Source organism: Centropristis striata, chromosome 11 (genome assembly GCF_030273125.1).
Source record: "Centropristis striata isolate RG_2023a ecotype Rhode Island chromosome 11, C.striata_1.0, whole genome shotgun sequence".
Taxonomy (NCBI): Eukaryota; Metazoa; Chordata; class Actinopteri; order Perciformes; family Serranidae; genus Centropristis; species Centropristis striata.
This window is the reverse complement of record NC_081527.1, coordinates 18,724,930-18,747,940: the sequence shown is the minus strand read 5'-3', so window position 1 is coordinate 18,747,940 and position 23,011 is coordinate 18,724,930. Positions and strand designations below refer to the sequence as shown.

Below are 23,011 nucleotides of genomic sequence, written 5' to 3'. Positions count from 1 at the left end.
ATCATGCCTTTACAGATGTACATGTTTTAACCCAACCCATAATCTTCTCTCAGACCTAAACAAGCCATTCTGTTGCCTAAACCTCTCCACTGAGAGCAGAGCAGAGACAGAGGGTGTACAGGGTGTCCAAATTTACATTGATCTGATTAGCAAAATTCACCCAGCATACAGCCACACAGCGGCATAGTCGATGTGGCAAAACAAGTTGATCCACCTGCTCAAAACAGTCTGAATATGACTGTATTTTAGTGTCTGTGCTTGTATGCTTCTTTGCATGTGTAACAACGTTAAATAGCAGACTGGCCTGTTAATAAGCAGGCCCTTTGCAGCCTATAACGTTTTGTTTTGTGTTTCAGAGCACTGGTGGTGTCAGAGCGTGCTTGGCCTATTATTTATGTTCATGTGAAGGGGGCATTTAACAAAAGATTAAATCACTCCATCTGGCTGCTTGAAAGCAGCAGCATTAAGGAGTTGGGCTCTGTTTTTTTTTCTCGCCCGGTGATCGGCACATCAGACGATGTGGTCGAATGTGAATTAGCATGTTGGATGTGTTTCTTTTCACTGTAACATTGACACACAGCCCTCGTCTGAAACACAACCCTCTCACTATTACTTTGTGTACTGTTGTTGGCATTCAAATTCAACTTCTTTGCCTAATAAAGTAGTTGTGTTGCCTGAGCTTAACCAAAATGAGACAGTTTCACAATGCTCACCATGTTTAAAACTGTGACTGTTACATTTAGGTATGAGGACATTTTGGCCTACTACCACCGGTAGGGGCGCTGATTAAGAAAAAACGCCCCTGTGGGTCATATTAGAGGGTAGGCACAAATGACCTAGTGGTCAAATGAGTTGGAGGACTTGTTGGAACATTTAGCGAGTGCTCACTTTTGACTGCTTGTGTTTCTTGGCCATTTTGTTTTTTTAATTTTGTGGTATTTCAAGATCTCAGCAATAACTTTGGTGTGTAGCCTACAATGTAATGAGAACAATAAAGATGATGGCCATGTTTTTTGGAGACCTCTCTTCTTTTCTTGTCTGTCTCTGCCTGTGTTCGTCTCCGTCACTCCCGCTGCACAGTCCAACACTTCAAGCACTTAAATTCAGTTGGGCATGTGATACTTTGGAAGGCAGCCTTTGTGGGAGGGGACAAGGCACATGGACTGGACGCAAACACACAAACACACAAACACACACACACATACCCACACACACACACACACACACACACACTCACACATTGCCTCTCCCAGATTACTTGAACTATCAGAAGCTTTAAGAGGATTTCACAATGGGGAGGGTGCTGCACTTGAATCTCATGCACCTGATGGCTATTGATCCATCCTAAGCTTGCACACAGACACATGCGAAACAGCCACAGTTGTTACTTCTTGTTATTATAAACAAGCTTCTGACCTTGCTGCATCATTTTTCAGTGCTAAGTGTTGCTGGGGGTTCTACTCTGCAGCACTAGCCTTTGAATTCCGGTCTACAGTGCAATGCTTTGAAACAGCATAGCATCACAAAGATTGAGTTGTTTGACAGAAAGCATCCTACGATAATCCACACCTTTATAAAAGAGAAATAAATACATAGAGAATCAGAAAATCCTTTTTTTCTTCACACAATCCTATTCACTTCATGGCCTGCATTTATATTAAATGTGTTCATACCCAGTATACTCTAGCTGTCAGGCTCATTAGCAATGCTGATGTGAGTGGAAGATTAGAAGGGTGGTGTTGTCTGTAATGGAGGAGACGCTGAACGATTCCCTTAGATGTGTAGGTTGATAAGCAAAAGGTTGTAATCAGCAAGCTGTCATGTGAGAAAACGGGATCATATATGCTGTTTTTGGAAAGGAAGGTGATGCATCAGGATAACATTTGATGGTGTGATTTCTAACCATCCTTACCGAGCAAATTAGGTTTTATTTACAGTTCCTTCTCTCCTTTTTAGTTTGGGTTAAAATAAGTACATCAAGTGTGTGATATAACTACAGAACAGAACATGAACAGATGCCTCCTGGATGAAAGGCCTTCGATTGTTTTACCCATCCAACCAACCTGATCTCTTCCCCACAGGGACTTCAGTAGACTTTCATTTAGATGGAAACATGGCTGCATTTACAGACACTACTTTTACATTTTTAGTTGCATAATACCAAGGATTTGCTTCCCCATAGGACAATACCTCTCACACAGACTATATGGAAGGCAAGATTGTGAAATATTTATGGAAGAAAAGATATATCTTTGATCAGGAACTGGATAATTAAATTAATTTCTCAAACTTTCCAAATTCGATACATTTTACTCACAAAATAATGTTTTTTTTATCTACTAGGTGAGGATGAGCGAATTGATCCCAAAATGGAGACTAATTTAGTAAAATGCTGATCACAGATTTTAAAACAACACATCTTCTTTCTACACTGTGCAATACATCCAACAAATACCTACACGGCAAACAGCTGAACTGTGTTTGATTGTGATTTAGTTTAGTGAGGTTTTTAAAATAGGTCCAAACCTGCCCGATGACCTTGTTGACACTGAACTGACAGGTGCATCTCCAGATGAACCTTTGTATTCTGGGGTAACATAGCTCCTGCATTTATCTGTTGTGACTGTAGATGTGTTTTGCAGAGGGGACAAATCATTCTCTGTGCTGAATGAAGGATAAGCTTGTGGATTTTTTCCCCGAGTCCAGTTTTGATTTGGTAATTATGTGTGCATTATGTTTTCAGCCCTGACAAATGGAGTTCTGCAGGTTCCTGCTCAAGGCTGGATTTGGACTCATTTCTTTTAAGTTTATGTGAAAAATAGCTGACTGGTGGCCATATTTGATTTATACTTTCTGTTCTATTTCATAAGTAAAGAAAAAAGAAACAGATTCATCACCGTGTTATGGGCGTACAGTCTCATGCATACAAAGCTCTCGCAGAGTGCTCCATCTTTCGTAGTTTTGCCATTTCTCTGAGGAAACCAGGAGCAGCACACCTGACTGACAGTCGTGAAAAAAGGTGTTTTGTTTCTTAGCACGTTTTAATTAAGGCTGACATTAGCTAATTCACAACATGCATTGCCAGTCCCTCTTGGGTCTGGCTTGGCTGTTTCATTTGCTGGTGTTGAGCCAATGTGTCTGTGATTATAAGACCAGCAATGCCTCATCCACATCTGCACACTGGTGGGACTTGCCGGGTGCTGGGCTATCATTACAGATGATCACTTGATGACAGCGAGTGTAAAGCAGTGTTTAGATGGAGGCAGCAGCTCTGAACATTCTTTTTAATATGCTATGCTTTTTTTCATTCATCTGCTTTTTATCCCATTGTGCCCCTCCTGCAACAAACCAATGTGTGTGAGAAACATCCTGCTGGTTGGAGAATTAAAGGCCGTGTAAATCTTTTCAGCAAGAAAAGATGGTGACAGTTCTCACGGCTCAATCGACAAGAGAAGCCATATTTGAAACATGACCAAAGGCCCAACATGAAACAAATTTGGTTGCAAGCTTTTGCTAAGATCTTTTATGCTCTATAGATCAGCTTTTGGAAAGAAGCTATACAACTGACATGTGGCGGAGAAGATTTTAATTGCTCCAGAGAGCTCAAGCTGTTGAGTCATCAAGCTGTTATTCAAATAACGATTTTGCAATGTAAATATGTCAGATACATAATCATCTGTTTTACACCATTTTAGATGCTCAGCTGTTTCATGTCTTTCAGACTGAGATGTCTTTTTAATGTAATGAAAGAGCAGGAGACAGAAATAGAAAAAGCAGACATGGAGGAAGCGAAGATGATTTTTAGTAGAGGCGCGCAGCAGGGAACAGGCTGCTGTCTCCTTGTCCGACGCCCTTGGAGTGCAGCTTTATGGTGTGAACTCCCATAAGACCTCTCTTTGTTCTCAGAAGATGAGGGCTAGCAGAGTGTGACCGTGCACTTACACCTGAAGCCATCAAAAAGTGCAGGGAATAACACTTTCATACTGTACGATGCCTCTGCTCTCATTCTCCCAGTTCCTGGTCACAAACAGGCCAAGTGGTCCTCCTGGAAATACTGCACGCCTTCACACAAACGCAAAGAAACCATCTGTCAGTCAAATAAAAGCAGGAACTCCAAAACAACATCAAATCTCATGAATCTAGATTTGCAGTTTTTCTTACAACGCCATGCATTTAAAAAATTATAATAAATATTAAACCAGGATGAAAACGTCTGATATCAATCTTTAACCAGACACTTATAAGCCAAGTAGTCAGCACAGAGAACCAGAAAGAAGGTCTAGATCTGAGTGGGGGACAGAAATGGGGCTTCCCCTTACTGAGATATTTGGGAAACATGTGAATGAATATTCCACAGTGCTCTGTAAGTGCTAGCCATTATCTGATTCAATTTAAAGCAAGGGGTTTTTAACTGGTTATGAAACAGTCTCAGTTTAATACTGATGCCTTTATATGACCTATATATGCAAACAAGACCATAATTATAAAACGTTATTCTTAACGCTTGTCCCTAGGTCCCATTCACAGGTAAAAATGGCACTGAGTAGTATGTTTGCCAGTTAAAAGGAAGCATGGGGAGGTATCTTTAAAGAATTTTATTTTTGACATTATGTTTTGTGGTTATGGCTGATATTAAGAATTGCATAATAAAAACACGAGTCAACCTTGTGGTCAGCCATTCAGTAGATGGAGTAAATTGCAGGATTTAAAGGGTTCAAAATTGTTCCTAAAAATGGCCCTTTTTCCTCCTAGACAGGTATATAATATGTATTATATATATATATATATATATATATATATATATATATATATATATATATATATATATATAAGAAGAGAAGATAAGAAGATAGGAAGAAGAAGATAAGAAGAGATTAAAAAAAAAATATATATATATATATATATATATATATATATATATATATTATTATTTTTTTTAAATCTCTTCTTAAAACCCACCTCTTCTCGTTGGCTTTTAACACCACATAGAGTGTTGATTTTATGTTGATTTTATGATTTTATGATTTTTTGTTTTTATTGTATTCATGCATATTTTATTTTCTGCGGGCAGTACATTTTACATTTTATTTTATTTATTTTTATCCCATTTTTAATTTATTTTATCTTATTGCATCTTACTGATCTATTGTTTACTACAATACAATACTCTTTGTATTGTGTTATGTATTTATTGTTTGTGCAGCACTTTGGAAACCTTGTGTTTGCTAAAATTGTGCTATATAAATAAAGGGGATTGATTGGATTGGATAATATACACCACCCGTTTTGTCGACAGGGATCACCACAAACAACATCAAATGAGAGTTCTTTTAGTTTCTTAAATACATAGGCTGCACTACGCAAATGTAACAAATGGAAGAGTCAGTCTGGCCCCAACCTCCATGTCTCATTCTGGACATCTGAATTATATTTTTACTCAAAAGCATGTTACAAGCAATGGGTGCTAATTCTGTTACAGTGGTAGATGTATGTGCTTTACATATACGTCTTACATAAGTAAAATTATTAGAAGAAAAATGGAAGACTAACATTGCTCTTATTTGCTAATGTTGACTGTATCCAACAATAATTTGCAATAAAAGTATGCTTGGGAAAAATAGCACAAACCTGCATGTGCAGATACATAAATGCCAATCTGAATGTCAGATTTTCATCTTGTTTGAATGCACAGTTTGACATTTACATCAAAGGAATGTGAGATGTCTTCCAAAATTGAAAAATAGCAGCGCTCATTATCGAGATTAATTTAGGAGCTGCTACACAAGGAATATTGAAATATTGATCAGTGCGATGACAGAAAATCAATGCCAGATTAATTACACACCACTCGACAGACTTTAAATGACAACGCTGTTTTGTTTCATTTGCATATCACCTCGGGCTTGTTACAGTATCCCCTTCACTGACAGGCAAGCTACAGTAACACATCAGTGTGTGTGTCAGCTAATAAAGTCTGGTGGAAAGTGACAAGAGTAAAAACCTTGTAGATAAGACAGAATATCAGCCTGAAAGCAATGTGTCCTACATCCTGTGTCCCACATCTTTCCCTCAGAGGAGCAGGGATAGATAACACAGAGGAGTGAGACTGGCAGGCAGACAAGAGGGGAAGGTAAGGGCCACTGTTGTGGACACAACAATATCCTGACAAATGATTATATGTGACGGCAAACCTTTTGCAAGTTTGATTTCACTTTATATCAGCTAGGTCTGGAATTAACAATAATTTTCATTGTAAAGAGATTGGTTATTTTTGAGCCATCGTTTGGTCTTTAAATGTCAGAAGACTGTTGAAAAAAGTCTGTCATATTTTCCTAAATGACATCTAAATCAATACAATAGCTGTGTTTCCATTCACAAATTACAAGTTAAAAAAGCTAAATGGTAATGGAACCATTGGAATTCAATATAACTTCCTTTGGTTTTTACACTCTTAAAGTAATATTTACCTTGGTTGAAAAAGAGTTGATGTACTCGATGGGATATGGAAATACCTGATGTCGCAAACATTTAACTCACATGACTGATCAGCTATTGTCCTCTGTTCTGGATAATATATTAACTAGGTTTTGTCTCTGGACAGCACAAAACATGGCCAATACAAGCTGGAAGACCTCTCCCCATTTTCCTTTCATATATGGGTTTGGTGGCCATGTCACTGCCCGATCCATACTGGAAACCCGATTTGTTCAGGTCTTATTCCCTAAACAAAGGGCTATCCTGACCCGAGCCATTCAAGGTCAATGCCTTACCTCAGCCATTGTCGCTTAACACAACAATCTGATTTCCCGTACAGATCGGGCAGTGATCATGACGCAAAAAAAGAGAACTCATAGGGTTGAATGGCATGGTATTATTGGGATACAACACATGTACGGTAAAATCTGGTCTGCACTTGCCAAAAGGCTTAACAGGTGGCACACAATCAAAGAACAACTTGGTTCTGCCAGACAGGGTGCACCTGAGCGGAAACTTTATTTCTAGTCTGTTGTAACCATTGCAGCTGCAGTTACATTGTGCTTGTGCCGTACGCCAAAAGTTGATGCCATTTCACCCTGTGACTTCTTTTAGCCTCCTTGTTTGCAACATTTTCCTACTCTGTTCACTGACAGATCACAGCTATACATAGCCTATAGCGCCAACTTCTGACAGAACAACGCTGCAGCCTATTATATCCTAGTTTGACTAACCAAATGTAGACTTTTTGCCTGCCATTGGTTGTGACTCTCACCTGTTGTTTTCCTCCCCTTCTGCTACCACGCTAAATATTTGATTTTGTAATATCCAGCACTGCCCAAGACAATTGGTATTGGTTTAAAGAAAACTATACAAACTGAAGGTTTTTTCCCCAATAGCAGAATAATAATGGGGCCAGCCAGTGCTGACACAGTGCTGTCGAAAAAGGTCTGGCTATGTGACCTTAATTTGATCTAAACCAGTTGGTTGAAATACGGCTTAATTCATCTTTCTATTTTGTAATATTTCAAAAGTTCACTTAAAATTTGCTTGGCACTTGAATGTAAATGGCTTAAAAAACAGAGAAAAGCAGCAAATCATCATATCTGAAAAGCTGAGACTGTAGAATAGTTGACTTTTAGCTTAATAATACAGTCATGGGTTTATCGACTAATCTACAGCATCAACTCAGTCCAGATGTTTCTGCTTAAATGCATGCAAGTATGTTTTTTTTACTCATGAAACACTGGCTTTGATGTTTCACTGTGGCCAGACTGGTCTTTTATAAAGCACTGCTTCTTTTTTTTGTCTCCGGATTTGGTTGGCTGCCAAATACTTTACTTCTCTGCTTCTATTTTCACTACACCACCCCGTCCATTTCTCTGTCTCTGTTTACCTGTCAGACTGTATACACTCATTCAATAGCTGAGTGAGACCAGTGAAAGCAAGGATACTAACAGCTGACAGAGAGAGAGAGAGACAGAGAGAGAGAGAGAGAGAGAGAGAGAGAGGAACAGAAGGCTTGCATGTGAGTGTCCTGGTAGCATGGTAGAGTGCTGGACTTTGGCATGGGCCATCCATCTGTCACTTTCTTACACCCTTCCTGGCACTGACGGGTCATGGCAACGGCAGCCTGTGACGGATGACTAATCTTCCCCTGGTAATGAATGAGACACCACCCCCTGAATGCCAAGAGGGTGCTGATGGTGAGGGCTGCCTCACTGGCAACTCAGAAATCATATGATGAATGGTATGCAAGTATGTTATCTCATCCCGGTGCCAAGCAAACACAGTAGCTGCCAGCTTAGCGAGAATTTCATGAATCATGGTATGAAAACATTGATATACAGTATTAATCCTGCATCTGTCTCTCCTCTACATGTGAGGCAGGAAAAGGAAGAGCATAAATGAATCAGTATATATTTAAAATAATTAGATTGCGCAGGGTCTGATAATGGAAACATGTGTAGGTGGGAAAGAAAAGGACATTGCCATTATGGATGATGTATGCACTCTTCTGTCACATTGGTGAAGGGAGCTCTGCAGCCGCGCCAGTCAAATCGTCTTGACTGTGTGTTGAGTAGCTGAGACCTGTCTTATCTTCACCTCATAATGCGCAGGCGTGATCCTATCTGAGCCTTGCAAAAAGCGTTTACCATCTGAACTAGACGTCGTGTGCGCTGCTCTTCATGTGGCGCTCAAACGAATCCTAAAAGACCAAAAATTGATGTATTTTTGCGTGCGAATACAGCCAGGACATGAAGGGTTCTCTGCTAGCTGGTCTCTCCGAACAACATAATTCAACCTGTGGATAGTGTGGAGCGCGTCTGTGGCCACCGGCCAGTCTCCGGCTCTATATATCTGGGACGCTTCTGCCTCCAGACCTGCTGCGCGCGTCTTTTCCCCGTTGGCTCCGGTCCGTGTCGGCGTGGGATCCGGTGTTCCGTTTGACCTAAGCCGTGAGCAGGTATTCAGTTTATGAATGGCACTGACATGGAGGAAATACCGTTTCAGAAAGTCAAAACCAGGCGGAAGAGAAGTCACTGTCCAACGGGCGTCCCTTTGACCACCATCGCGTGTGAGGACGAGTTCGACTGCAAGGAGCTCGAGTCCCTCTTCCAGAACTACAACCTGAAGCTGGAGCAGACGTCCACCCTCAAAGCCCTCGCCGTCCTCATCTTCATGTCCTCGACGCTGGCCGTGGTGGAGTTGCTGTCCGGCCCCAGCCTCACCATCTCCAAGGGGTCCCATCCAGTCCACTGTATCATCTTCGTCTCCCTGTTCATCGTAACTAACGTCAAGTACCTGCAAGTGACTCAGCTCCAGCAGATTGTGAACTTGACGCTGCTCTTCGGCTTCACTTTCTCCTTCCTGTGCTGTCCCTTCTCGCTGGGCGCGATGGGGATGGAGCCCCCGACGTCCCCGGAGCAAGGCGTGTGGCAGCTCATCCTGGTCACCTTCGTCGCCTACGCGCTCCTACCTGTGCGGACACTGTTGGCTGTTTTGTTGGGAATAATGGTCTCCATCTCGCATTTGATTGTGACTGCCACCTCCGTCACAGCAAAAACACAGAAACTATGGAGAACGGTATGTATGTGCCTTTTAACTTGTTTGTTAATTATATGTTGACACCATAATTTGAGAATAATCCACACATATATTATAGGCCTACTAAGTATACTGTAGATCCATGCAGTGAAACACACTATTTAGACTTCATTTCAGCACCAAGGACAGCTCCCTGTGGTTTGACTTGATGGGATTTCCTCGGGCTTTGATCAAATCTGACAAATTCTTGGATGCAAGAAATACAAGCTAGCTCATGTCCACTCTGCCAATATATCAAGTGCAATTGTGGGGCCATGAAGAAGAATTTAAGATGACAAGTCAAGATGACAATGACAAGTCTGGCGGAAACAGTGAATTCTCGCCCTCCCTAAATACCATAATAACACACCTGTAAGTAAGTCCACATACTAACAAAATTAAATGGTAGTAAATTGTATCTTTCCCCATCCCCAGGTCATTAAATGCATACATATCCACGATATACATATCTATATAATACATTGTGTTATCAAGCAAATTGTCCTGCACTTAGTCCTAATTGCAATGTGAATATACATGTAAATACAAACTACCAAGAGAAAAAAATAGAAATTGGAAAAATAGGAATTTAGTCCATCCCTACGGTCTAACTCTACATTTCAGCATGGAAAATAATAATTACACTATTATTATTATTTTGGGAATCTTTTTACTATTTGGATATAGGATAGAATACTTTGTTCCATTGGAAATGTATGTTAGTTGCATTTTAGTCACGTCCCCAGGTTTTCAGTCCTGACCTATTCCGCTTTCTTAAAATTTGAGATGTAACACATGATAAATAGGAAGTGGTATTATTTAAGCATCCTGGAGACCTAAAGCAGGTTCTCTCACTCTATTTTCTGAATTTTTGATCATTGTAAGCAAAGGGTTGAGTGGGGGGATATACAGATATCTGGGGTATACCTACTTGTTTTTCTGGTGCTTTAGAGTTTCCTCACCTTTTAGCTAAAAAGCCATTGCAATATATATGAGAGTATATCCACTTTCTCCTCTGTAACCCACCCATCTACCTAGTAGTATATCCACCTCATCAACTACCACTACACCACTGATTTCAACGTGTACTCCTGTCCATTGAATTATTTCTGAGATGTAATCTTTTTAAAGATAGTTTTAGTAAACCACTTGAAAGTGCTAAGTGTTCTGATGCTATTAATGTCACATGGCTACAATTCAAGTATTTGCTAATGCTGTGCTAAAAACTCTACAGGACTGCCTTGTGCCCTATTAGTCTTGTTACTTCTATGAACCACCTTCTATTTAGAAAGCCATATAAAAAATAAATAAACTGGCCTGAGAACAACAATTACACATTTTGAATAGTTAAACATTTCTTTTATTAGATACAGTGCTGAAAATTATAAAGATTTAAGTTTATTTTAAAAAGTTACTACATGCAAATGGCACCGATCTAGCAGAATGGTCCAGCAACTGTATAGGCCATAGCTGTGGTGGTGACGCATACCTGTAGGCCCCTAAAAAGAAAACAAACAGAGAGAGAGAAAAATGAATGAGCAAAGCAGTCTGCATGCCCACGACTGTTTCCCTGGGGATGTGATTCAGGCCCAAAGGAGCTGGCTGGGAATGAAGAACCAGAGTGACATCCTGCTAGCACCAGAAGTAGGGCAAACAGAGGGACACACATACACACACACACACACACACACACACACACACACACACAGCACTTTCACCACACTATATGCTTCAGTTATGGAAAAGAGGGCAAAGTCATTCATGTCATTTCTGAGCTGAAATAGAAATTGGTACACCACTCTCTGTACATTTATATTTTTGCACCTTTTTCTATCACAATGAGAGAAAAACCACACACTCACATTCTGACTGTCATTAGGTGTGAGAGAAGAAGATATGTCACATCAGTCAAACCCTCCAGGGGTAGTGGAACATTTCTGCCTCCGCACAGCATATGACATGAAGATTGTGCATTTTGTGGAAGCGAAATTGAGATGTGATCAGTTCATCACGCCCTCGGATGATGACAGCGTATTTGCCGAGGAGATTGTTTTCCTGTATGTAGGCTATGAGATACCTGCATTGCCATGTGAAGGACAGTGTTAGCTGTACTACCAGAGATAGCTAATCCATTAAGCTTAGAGATGAGCTGTGTGGGATGACCCCGCACGGCCCAGGCTTGCACCAACCACCCACCTAGGTCCCAGGCACTCAGCCTGCAGTAGCGTCTGCTTTCATGGCTCGGTCTATACCTGAAATATCTTATTGCTTAAGAAAGCATTGAATATAACTTGAGGAACAGGTTGTTCCCCCCTCTACAGCTTTGAGGCTCGCTGCTATCTGAGCTTGTTTCAAATTGTGTTTGGCAAAAATATAGACTCTATTCTCTTCAGTGCCACATTTTATTGATATATTAAATAGTTGGGATTAATAAAATATTATATGGCATTAGTTTACAACCTTGCATGTCTAGATAAAGTCTGAATTGGACAAACACTGGCACCATATAACTAAAGTGACTGCTATAAACAGTGTAACCAGTCTTTGGGAATTTATATTTCATCTCACTGACCATTAACAGTGATGCATATGGATGCAACAGACATATGCATATTAAATAAATTCTTGTGGTACAACACAATGCCGCAGGTATACATTCACCAATTAAACACACATGGAAAATCACAAGTTTTCACAATAAAAGCCAATAGAAAGATAGGGCTGAACAATATGACAATTTATGTTGACAAAACAATATAAAACATCCTTCATATGTATATTCTTATCAAATATACTTTCTACAGCAATGTAAAAAAAAATATTGTCAAACTGTGTTAAGGCAACAATAGGGACATTTGAACGATGCATTGCATTCTGATAATTGCACTTGGGAGCAAACAATAAAGGAGTTTTTTTGCTAATATGGAGCATGGAGAATACAAAAATAGGATTTTCCATGATTTTATTTCATATAGACTACATATGTATTGAATTACCAAAAAACACGCTATTGTGACATATATCGTTATTGAGATATAAAAGATTTTAGCCATATTGCCCAGCCCTCTGTAAAGGTTTTAGTCTCTTCATTGTGTAAAACCATGTGGAGCTATTTTACTGACAGTGAATGGGTAACAGAGCCTCAGGAGTAAGAACAGTGCAATGGGGTCAGTTATTGGCATCTGAAGGCAAATTGTGGTTATCATCGCAGATAAGCAGAGGAGTGTTTTACACCACTCATCTCAGATGCCCACATTTACTTACTCAAGGCTGTAAAGTAACTTGAGCTTCATTTGAACATGTTGATGCTTGCCAGCACTGCTGCCAAGCACAAAGACAGACTGCTGCTGCCAAAAACAGTCTTTTCAAGGCAATCCATTATTCATTGGAAAGGAGAACATGCCTGTCCATAGCAGTAGAAGTTTGTTAAATCTGAGATTTTGTGTATATCATAAGAAGCTTAACATAATGGCCCAAATAAAAAGAAAGAAAAAAAAGTGAAGTGTAAGGTCATTTGTTACGGATTTTCTTTTATGCTCCATCATTGACTCCGGCTGTAGAAACCACTTGTGATGAATGACCTAAGATATGAAGAGAATAACTTCTTTATTCTTATGAATACATAATTACTGCCCAGGGCAACAGCTTGCTTGTGTACACTCTAGAGGTGGATATAGGACCTTGTTTGGTTTTAATACAAAGTAATAGCCCGTCGACCTCAGTCAAGTAGAAAAAAACTCTCTTTTCTTTGTGTCCTGCACAAGGTTGAAGCAGTCATGCTGCTGTGCATCTGCTGTGATGGATGAACCACAGCACGGTTTCACAAACGCTTTAATGTCACAGACCCCAAAATAGAGAAATATTAGGCCCCACCGCCCTCTCACCTGTCCCTCATTTAGAAGGATGTCACATACAGTGCATACTCCAAGTGTAATAGTTAATAATGGGATCATCTAAAAAGATACACAAGGTAATGAAGCCACACAAAAGCATAACTATTATACATATACACAGACAAATGTACAGACATATGACATATTTTAGATTTTTTTGTGTGCTTTTTTACTGTACATTAAAGTGAAAATAACGTCTTTATTCGTCAATAAGCACACGTGTATAGTGACACATGTCAAAAATACATTCGACTGTCTACCATTCCTAATACTGATTGTGTCCTTAACAACTGTGACCTACTAAAGGAGTGCTTACAACCTTTTTTTTTTATCAGACATACTCCCACAGCCCTTTCAAATGAGAGCCCTTTCAGAAGTACTCCTTCATTAACACTCCCTGTCATGTTCAGAACATATTCATTTGGAAATTATAGGAGGAATATCAACCGTTGATGATATCATTACAGTTGGATTGTCAGTGTTTAAGGATAGTTTGGTCATTCACCAATCACTCAGAGTGGCAGATTAAGTTGGAAGTTTCAGTCATTTAGCCGTTACCTTTAGCTATTTCAGACATTTAGCTAGCAGCTACTTGTTAGCATAGACTGTATAAAGAATGGTCTCTTCTTCTCACTGTAAAAAACAAAAGTAGAGCCAAAATATCAAGGATCATGATGTTACACCCCTTTTTTATATAATCAAATATAATTAAGTAAAATATCTCTTGAACATTCATTACCATGATAAAAAAGCTAAGATGCCAGAAACCATTTGTGGGGGGGAAATCATAGCATAATACTAATTCTGTGGGAAATATGTATTGGATTTGTGGGGGTGATGAAGATGCTTGGCTGAACTGTTGCGAAGCTTTCAGGCTGCACATTTTTATATGCAGTTTTTGCTTTTTAATTAATCTGTTTAGTTAGTTATCCATTACTTTAGGCTAGGCTATTCCAACCATTTAACCATTACTTTTAGCAAACGATTTTCGCCATGTAGCTAGCTACTTTTTTGCTAATTGTTTAACAGTTTACCCATAACTTTTAGCCATTTTAACAATTTATCCATTGCTTCTAACTATATCATCACCATAAAGTTGGAATGAATGTGGTTTAATTTTTAGTGTGATATGTTTGAAAGAGATTGAAAAGCCTACAGTTTTAAGAAGATATGCATTTTATCTGTCAAGAATACATTACATTATCACAATCATTTCATGGAAAGAGGTAAAAAAATATTTTATTACCACTATATTAGTAACCGTGTATTTCCACCTATCACTGTTATTGTTAAGTTATTTCAACCATCTAACTATATTAAACATTTTATCCATTACTTTAAGCTATTTTAATATTTTATCTATTACTTTTAGGTATATTTTTTAATTTCTCTGCTTGCATGCAAAAGTTTTTCACACACTCTGCTTATCTAGATAGCGATATTAGCACATTTTTTTCCAAAAATAGTTTAGCTACTCCCAAATTCTGCATGCACGCCCTGTAGAGGAACTGGTGCAGTAGCCCTACCTCCTGGGATACAAGTCCCCCTTGTTGGGAATCAGTATATTAAAAAATTAAAACAGTGTGGTCTATATTTATTTTTCTTCTATTTGCAGTTGGTTGCCAACACAGTGCTGTTCACCAGTGTCAACCTGTCAGGGCTGTTTGTGCGCATCCTGACAGAGCGAGCCCAGAGGAAGGCCTTCCTGCAGGCTCGCAACTGCATCGAAGAGAGACTACGCATGGAGGACGAGAACGAGAAACAGGTACAGGCACCTGTGCACTGCTGAAACTATGGGTAAAATTAGATGTGTGCCTGTTTTTTTCCTCTTCTTTTTACCCCCCTCTCTCTTGTGCTGTGAGTCATTTCGACACATTATTCATTTCTGTTAGATTTCATGCCTTTTTGTCTCGCACATTTCTTATCGCTACTAACACTTTGTCCTATGATAACTTTGCTGTGTTTGACTGTATAAATGTATATTAAACTTACTTTATATTTCTCTCTCTCTCCCTCTCTTTTTCACACACACACGCATGCACACACACTCTCAGGAGCGCCTGCTAATGAGTCTGTTGCCCAGAAACGTAGCTATGGAGATGAAAGAGGATTTCCTGAAGCCCCCAGAAAGGATCTTTCACAAAATCTACATCCAGCGCCATGACAATGTTAGGTAGGATCCTCACATCAACACAACACAGCTGCTCACCAATCCAGCACTGTTTAAATCCCTTTTGAATTGACTTAACTAATACTACTTATAACAGTGGTATTTGGAGATACTATATCCTCCTCATGGGAGAATATCCAGCTGAAATAGTGGAATAAATGCTGTCTCTATGAATTACACTGCATGCTAAAAAGGAAGTGAATAACTTAACCGAACATGTCCTTTGAAACACTGAGGGCTACGCAATGTAATGTGATCTAACCCAACAGTGTCCTAAAACATTAACACCGCCCCAGGCTGCAAAATGAAATGTTTAATTCTTCACATTGAATATCAAGAGTTAGTCGCTGACTCACATGTTTATTATCAGAGCTGGCAACACTGAATCCAAAGACGCTGGGTTGAGCTTTCTGTGTGTTTAATATGGGTGGCAAATTTGGTGGAGAAATAAGCACCAAGGGACTAACTCATGTCCGATCATATTCCTTGCTGCGCTAAGGATAATATTCCAGTGGTGCATATGCCTGCTTCGGGGCCATCATATCTTGGCAGCCCTCAGGGGAAACAAGGCTTTTGGAGTCAGGGCTCCTTCTGGGGAATATAGAAAGGCAGATTAAGTCATATTTACCAGGGAGGAGACTCCTCTGGCATCCATGTGAAGTCCTGCACAGTTGCCAAGATCCCAACAGTTTTGGTGCGATATGTTCCGTCTTAGGATCATTACTTTTTACTGAGACTGGTTTCCCCTCCAAAGCTTCAATATAAGGCATTTGTACATGCAGAAAATACAACTCACATTGGTGAATCATGTTGTTTTTACGTGGCTCACGTCACCCTCATAACTTCTGGCCTTTAAATGTATTTATTTACTTTTTAAGCTGTCTTTTATAACACCTTACCAGGAAGTTTTTTGTCCTAAACCTAGGTCAGTGGTTTTGTAGCCTATATTCACCAAAACTGCAACCATTTTAACAACCGCGAACCGCAGGTGTATGTATAATGATGTGTGCTGTTTTTTTAGAACGATTCATTCATACCGTTAGCTGTGACACACTCATCTGTGTTGTTATGGGTGGTATTGACAAATGGTCTATACTGTCGTTTAGTTTGTCTTGTTGTTTTTACTACAGGTTGATGGCTATGGCAAATAAGTTTTCAGAAACTAGTATAGAAATTATATTACAGTGGAGCAAACAAATCAGCTGTTTATCAATTTTGTAAATAGAACGTCTCTTTAACATTTGAGCACATTAAGTCTCTTTGTGTTGTTTATATACTTTGATTTGCACTGGGCTGCTCTTATAAAATGTACAGTGGTGGGAAGATATATTCAGAGCCTTTAGAAAAGAAAGTAGCAACACCACCATGTATAAACACCCCATTATGAGTTAAAGTCCAGCAATTGAAGTTATAAAGAACTGCAATATCAGCAAAATCTGTCAAAGCTAGATCAGCATGCATAATCACACCTGTTATAGTCTCATATTTTTATTAGTGATATTATTATTACACAAGCAACATTTTAATGACACAGCCTTTTGAGAGGGAGCTCATTTTACTAATTTAAACACAAATGGATGTAGCTTAACCTAAAGCAAAAACATCACATTTCCTAAACTGATTATATGTTGTAAAGATGTATGTCAATTCTTAATGTGCAGCGCTGTCATATGAATGCAGTGTAGTAGAGGTCAAATTAAATGTGAATACGAGAATTGTACTTAACCAAAGCACTTGAGTAAATGCATCCATCCATCAGTGCAAATCTGTGGTCTTGCACCTTTTGACTCCTGCCGCTTTAGTTGGCTGTGATTGACCTTTGAACCTTTTCTAAAACATGTAAACAATGTGTTTGAAAACAAGATATTCATTGTGCCATTCTCTGCAGTTTATAAATCAGACTGTTTTCCATTCTCCTTTTCATCACCTGCTTTAATCTGCCGTTCTTACTGTTTTTACGAATTCTTCTTTATCATGCTCCAACATTTCCTTGTTTCTTATCTCCTCTTCCTCCTTTTGTCTGTGTTCCCAGAGAAGCAGGGAGGCTTGAGGAGCAGAGTTTGCTTAGCCCCAGGATTAAGTTGCTACTGGGGATTAAATGCAATGGAGACTAAATTCTCGTTGCATAACGCAGTGTGTGCGCGCGTTGGTTAAATATGGACACATCTCAGTGGAGCTCTGCTGATTGCTTTTGTGCCGTGAACTCCTTCTGATAGCGCCACCCTTTGAGAGTGATCTCGACTGGATGCGGACATGATTTATGTGATTCGGGTGGACTGTAATTAGAAAGTAAACAGTGTGCTGCACAAGATACTCCGAGTTTTCTTCATTATGTTCTGAGACTGTGGGCAGCGTTTGATCTGATTAAAATCTCGCCACGGGGATATTGTAGTAATCACTCATGAAAAAAAACCCTCCAAAGTAACAAACCTGAAGTTTATTTAACAAGATCTATGGGATATTATAGCCAAGTATCGACACAAACTTGTACTGATATGATAAAATTTAGCTGAAACAGTAATGCACAGAAAATACATTTTTAAACCACCAGTAATTCATTCTGAATTGTTTCTAATTTCATCAAGTCATTTCTAATAAATTGCTTTTCCATTATTTATATGATTAATAATGTGAAAACAGTGATCAATTATGAGCGTGTACTATTTAATATCACATTGCTCTTTTAATCAAATAGCTTTCAGCTGTACAGTATCATCATTTTATTTATGCACCCACTTAAATACAAAATGCGTCTTCACCAGTCTTTGTTTTTAATTCAAAAGCAGCATGTCTATTAATATAAAACTATGAACAGTTAATTCCACATCCGCACATACAGTACAGTAAATAAATAGCAAAGTCCTGCCAATAAAGGCATTCCCTTTGCAAAAATAGACGTAATACAGTTTATCTGTATAAAATTTGCCGAAAGAAATTTGCACACTCGTCTGTATTAGCCCCTTTATTGGCCAAACGTCAGCACATACACTGCCCACATACTGTAGCTCCAGAGGGGCCCATCCAAAGTTAACCCTTGAGTTGGCTTGTGTCTTCAGCTACGTGATTAAATTGAAATCATATCTGCCAAAATAGCTACAGTAATGCCTCCCACAGAGGGAAATAAGAGATAATTGAGGGAATAACTTTCCGCGAATATGTGCCATTGGAGAGGAAACAATGGATGAGGGTGTGAGGGAGGTCGAATTAGACAATATAATTAGACAAGTTGTAGTTATCACAGGACAAATCATGTTTGTATTACATTGCTTATTCATCTGAATTGTTGTGCTGTGCCTCCTGTGGATGATCGAGTTTACCGAGCCAGAAACTTGAGTTGGGGAAGAGGATTTGACCTTGAGCCTTGAATATGGTACAGTAGGTTTGGTGAGGGAAATGGCTGGGGCTAGACTAACTTATAGCTGTTGCCAAGACTGCTGCAGTGTTTGTTTTGAAGGTTTTTGCCGGAGGACATTCAAAATCAGATACAGGAGCTCCCAGTCTGAGATCCCTGGGCTTTTCAGTGGTCCAACTCATAAAAACAACATTTAGGTGTGAGATTACTCAACGAAAATTCTACTTAATACTTCTGCAAATTCTATGTCAAATATCTCTGGCAACACTTTGCACATGGGTGTATGAATAGAATAAAAATAATGTTATGCAGACTTATATTAAAAGTAATGCTGTGTGGTTAAAAACACGCCCCAGACAGTTTTTGTTACTAACTGCATACTCAGCACACACCCCACACTCATATTTGTCTTAATGATTTAGTTTGCCTGTCCTCACACGCTGCTAATTACCAAGTCAGCTTATCTGTTCTCCTATTTAAGGTATATCCCTGGAGTTATGTACCTTTATGATATGCTGAGTGGAACAAGTTGTATGCTATTTAATCATAAACATTTTAATAAGCTGAACATAGCAATTACTAACCAAGCAGGCAACCTCCAGGGCTGAAAAATTAAAACAACGCAGAATCGCTAAAAACTGCAGTTCCTTAAATGGCCGTTTAAAATGGACGTATAAATTAAATTAAGGCTTAAAATTATGCATTATTATGGGCGTGGCAGGTTTAGTGCCGTCACAGGTGTTGTGTATTAGCAACCGGGCTTCCTTCAGCTCATCCACGCTCCACTTCTTTGCCCATTTTTGGATTAGCTGGGAGTTAGGAGGAGGCAGGCGCTGCCAACATGGCGACGGCTCAAGCCACCCACATTTAGCTTTGTTTTGGCTCTACTTAAATTTATGGGTGACGTAACAGAGACTATGTCTGTATTTTATACAGTCTGCGTTAAAAACTAATTTAGCAGCAGCTTTTGACCCATATTACACACAGATTACATAACCTTTCTCTAATGCTGCACAGTGTTCCTAGCCACCACGATGACATGACAGTAGAGTTCTGTATCTCTGTAAACCAGGTACTGAGAAATCTGACCTTAGCTTCAAATGGAACACAGGGCCCATGTGCCACGCATGCTTAACATTAAAGTGAAGACAATGGTTTGCATTTGATTTAAATGACACACAGCCAAAAATAACAAAGTACAGTGAGGTTCACATGAGGCCACGAGACATCGGAACAATTCACTAAATGGAATGCTCCCCGCAGCATGTGATGGCTGGTTAGCGCTTCATGCAACACCACATGTAGGAGCCATAGTTATACTTTTTATGGTCTTTCCTGAGGAATCACATAACGTTTTGTTTTCCTTTGTGATTTTTTAATCCTCCTACATATACTGCACTAAAGTACTTACTGAAGGAAAGGAGTTGCACTTTGCAGTGTCATTTTTTGCCTTTTTAAGGGTTGTGGACGTGAGTGTGTGTCTGTGTGTGTGTGTGTGTGTGTGTGTGTGTGTGTGTGTGTGTGTGTGTGTGAGGCTACTATCTTGCCAGTGTAATATCATCACATCAGAGAGATGCACTATAAGCTACTCCAGGCAGACATTGTAGTGCTACTGTGCTATTTTTAAAAACAGAGCTCTAAAATAATTAGCATTGTTCCTCACAAGCAAAATCAGTTCTATCCTCTTAATAGCCAGCAGTCTAAAGACACACATACAGTGCATGACTGATGATCGCCTCCAAATATAACAGCATAATTTCATGGTGTACTTTGCAGATCTTCGTCCTAATAAAACTATTTAACAGTTTCATGTGAGAAGATGGTTGGATTTCCAGCTGGCTTATGAATGATTACTACAGTTGGAGCTGTAAAATAATTTTACAATCAGTTTGTTTACATTTCAGTTCTTTGAAGAGAATCACAGAAGGCTAGAGATATTGGAGTGAAAGTTAAATGCAGTTAACTTCTACATAGCTTATTCAAAGACAGTTTACAAGCAAAATTGGCCCAGAATCTCAAGCATGCATGAAAGAGAATTTGCTGTGTTAGTTTGAGGGATTAAATAACTGGGCATCAAAATCAATTTGGTGTTTATCCAGCTCTTTGCTCTATTGTTGGGTAATTCACTGCTCACATTAAAGATGCTTCGGCTGCATCTACACACTGTTTTGTCTGCTGATTTGAAATACATTACAGCATCAGTTCAGTTCTTTTCAGAGTTTTGGTGAATTGAAGTGTTTACACTAGCACAGTATTTAACATTTCAAATATTTGTCAGCCACAGATGGTCGCCAATTAAAACATTCACACAAATTGAATCCATTTCCCCTCGTTACGGTGACATCTGTGAGACAACAAAATGACATTTAGCAGCTCCCCGCTAGAGATCCAGCACTCCGTCACATTGTGAAAACACCAGCCCACATGCAGGCAACAGTCTGCCGTCAGTATGAGAGCTGCAGACATGCAAGTTGGACAGGACAGTCAGAGTCTGATGACTAATCCCTTTCACACCCTCCATTGCCACCCAGCACTCAGGGCAAATCCTTCACGGGAAAAGTTCCTGCTCTGCTCTGATGCAGATTGATAATGAATCGTTTCTCAGGGGCAGGTGGAGCATATTAAAACACAAACAAAGTTTTCAACGCAAGTAACCTTTCCTCCAGGGCCTGTTGTCAAGTTATAATGCAACCATTCATCAGCACAAATCACTAACGGCACTGAAAAAAGCTTAGGGTACCAACCATGGAATTATATAAAGATTCCCTTCATTAAATGAAAATAAAGCCAAAATATCCCTGATTTGGGTGCTGCCAACCTGCACTGGTGGCATCAGTTGGTGCTTATCAGAAAAAATAAAGACTTTGGCTTGTGCATCAAAACATCAGAATGATAAGAATTTATTTGACATGAACTTTGATCTGTTAGTGTGGCCCATGTCCCGTCTGCTAACATCACACTGCAGCCAGCCACCAGGAGCCAATCAAGACTTTTTAGCTTCACTTTTGAGGAGCTGTCATGTCATGTACATTGATTTACAGTCTATGTTACCAACCATTGAAATGTCTTTAGAGTCCACCTGAAATTCTGCATGCATTTGTTAAAGGAGGTATAATCTAAAATGCAACTACATGGTTGCCCATAAAGTTGGAATAATTTTGTTTTCAGACACAATCCTGTGTTAATTGTGGTTTCATTTTCATTGTGTCAGCAGCTTTAACACATTCACTGCTTGTCCTGTAATATATAAAGGCAGCATTAGCTGCCATTCATTGTTTAATTTCACTCTCTAGTTGTGACGACGGCCAGTGGTGGAAAAAGTATTCAGATCCTTTACTTAAGTAAAAGTACTAATACCACACTGTGAAATTACTCCACTACAAGTAAAAGTCCTGCATTCAAAATGTACTGAAGTAAAAGTACAAAAGTATCAGCATCAAAATGTACTTAAAGTATTAAAAGTAAAAGTACTCGTTATGCAGAATGGTCCCACTCAGATTGTTTTATATATTCTAAATATATTACTGGATTATTATTATTTTTACTGATGCATTTGTGTAATTTTGAAAAGATAGGACTCTTTTAAACGTAGAGTTAATTTACTTTTATGTGGCTTAAGTAAAAAAAATCTCTAATCACGTTAAATCTATCATGTTTTTTATGTTAAATCTTGACCTGAAAAGTAACTAAACCTGTCAGATTAATAGTGGAGAAAAAAAAACTATATTGGCCTCAAAATGTGGTGGAGTAGAAGTATAAAGTTACATAAAATGGAAATACTCAAGTAAAGTACAAGTACCTCAAAGTTCAGTAGTACAGTACACTCAAGTACAGTACTTGAGTAAATGTACTTAGTTACATTCCACCACTGGTGACAGCAAATGATCAGGCTGGAAACTCTCAGCAACAGGTAACCTCAGCACTCAGTATGACACTCTGTGATGCAAATGACACAGTGTAACTAACATGCACAGTCACTGAGTAACATACGGAGTGTTTAAAGCACAGATGGGACTAACGGCCAAAAGAGAAGGC

At 39.2% G+C, this 23,011-nt stretch overlaps 1 protein-coding gene across 2 annotated transcripts in view; it reads left to right on the top strand.

Moving 5' to 3' along the window:
* Positions 1-8,464: 8,464 nt before the first annotated feature.
* LOC131980612 (adenylate cyclase type 1-like) overlaps positions 8,465-23,011 on the top strand; it is a 40,757-nt gene continuing 26,210 nt past the window's right edge. For both annotated transcript variants that reach the window (XM_059344870.1, XM_059344869.1), the window contains exons 1-3: positions 8,465-9,561; positions 15,070-15,219; positions 15,509-15,627. In XM_059344870.1, coding sequence (XP_059200853.1) covers positions 8,953-9,561; positions 15,070-15,219; positions 15,509-15,627 — 878 coding nt within the window. In that variant the 5' untranslated portion in view covers positions 8,465-8,952. The remainder of the gene's footprint in view (positions 9,562-15,069; positions 15,220-15,508; positions 15,628-23,011) is intronic.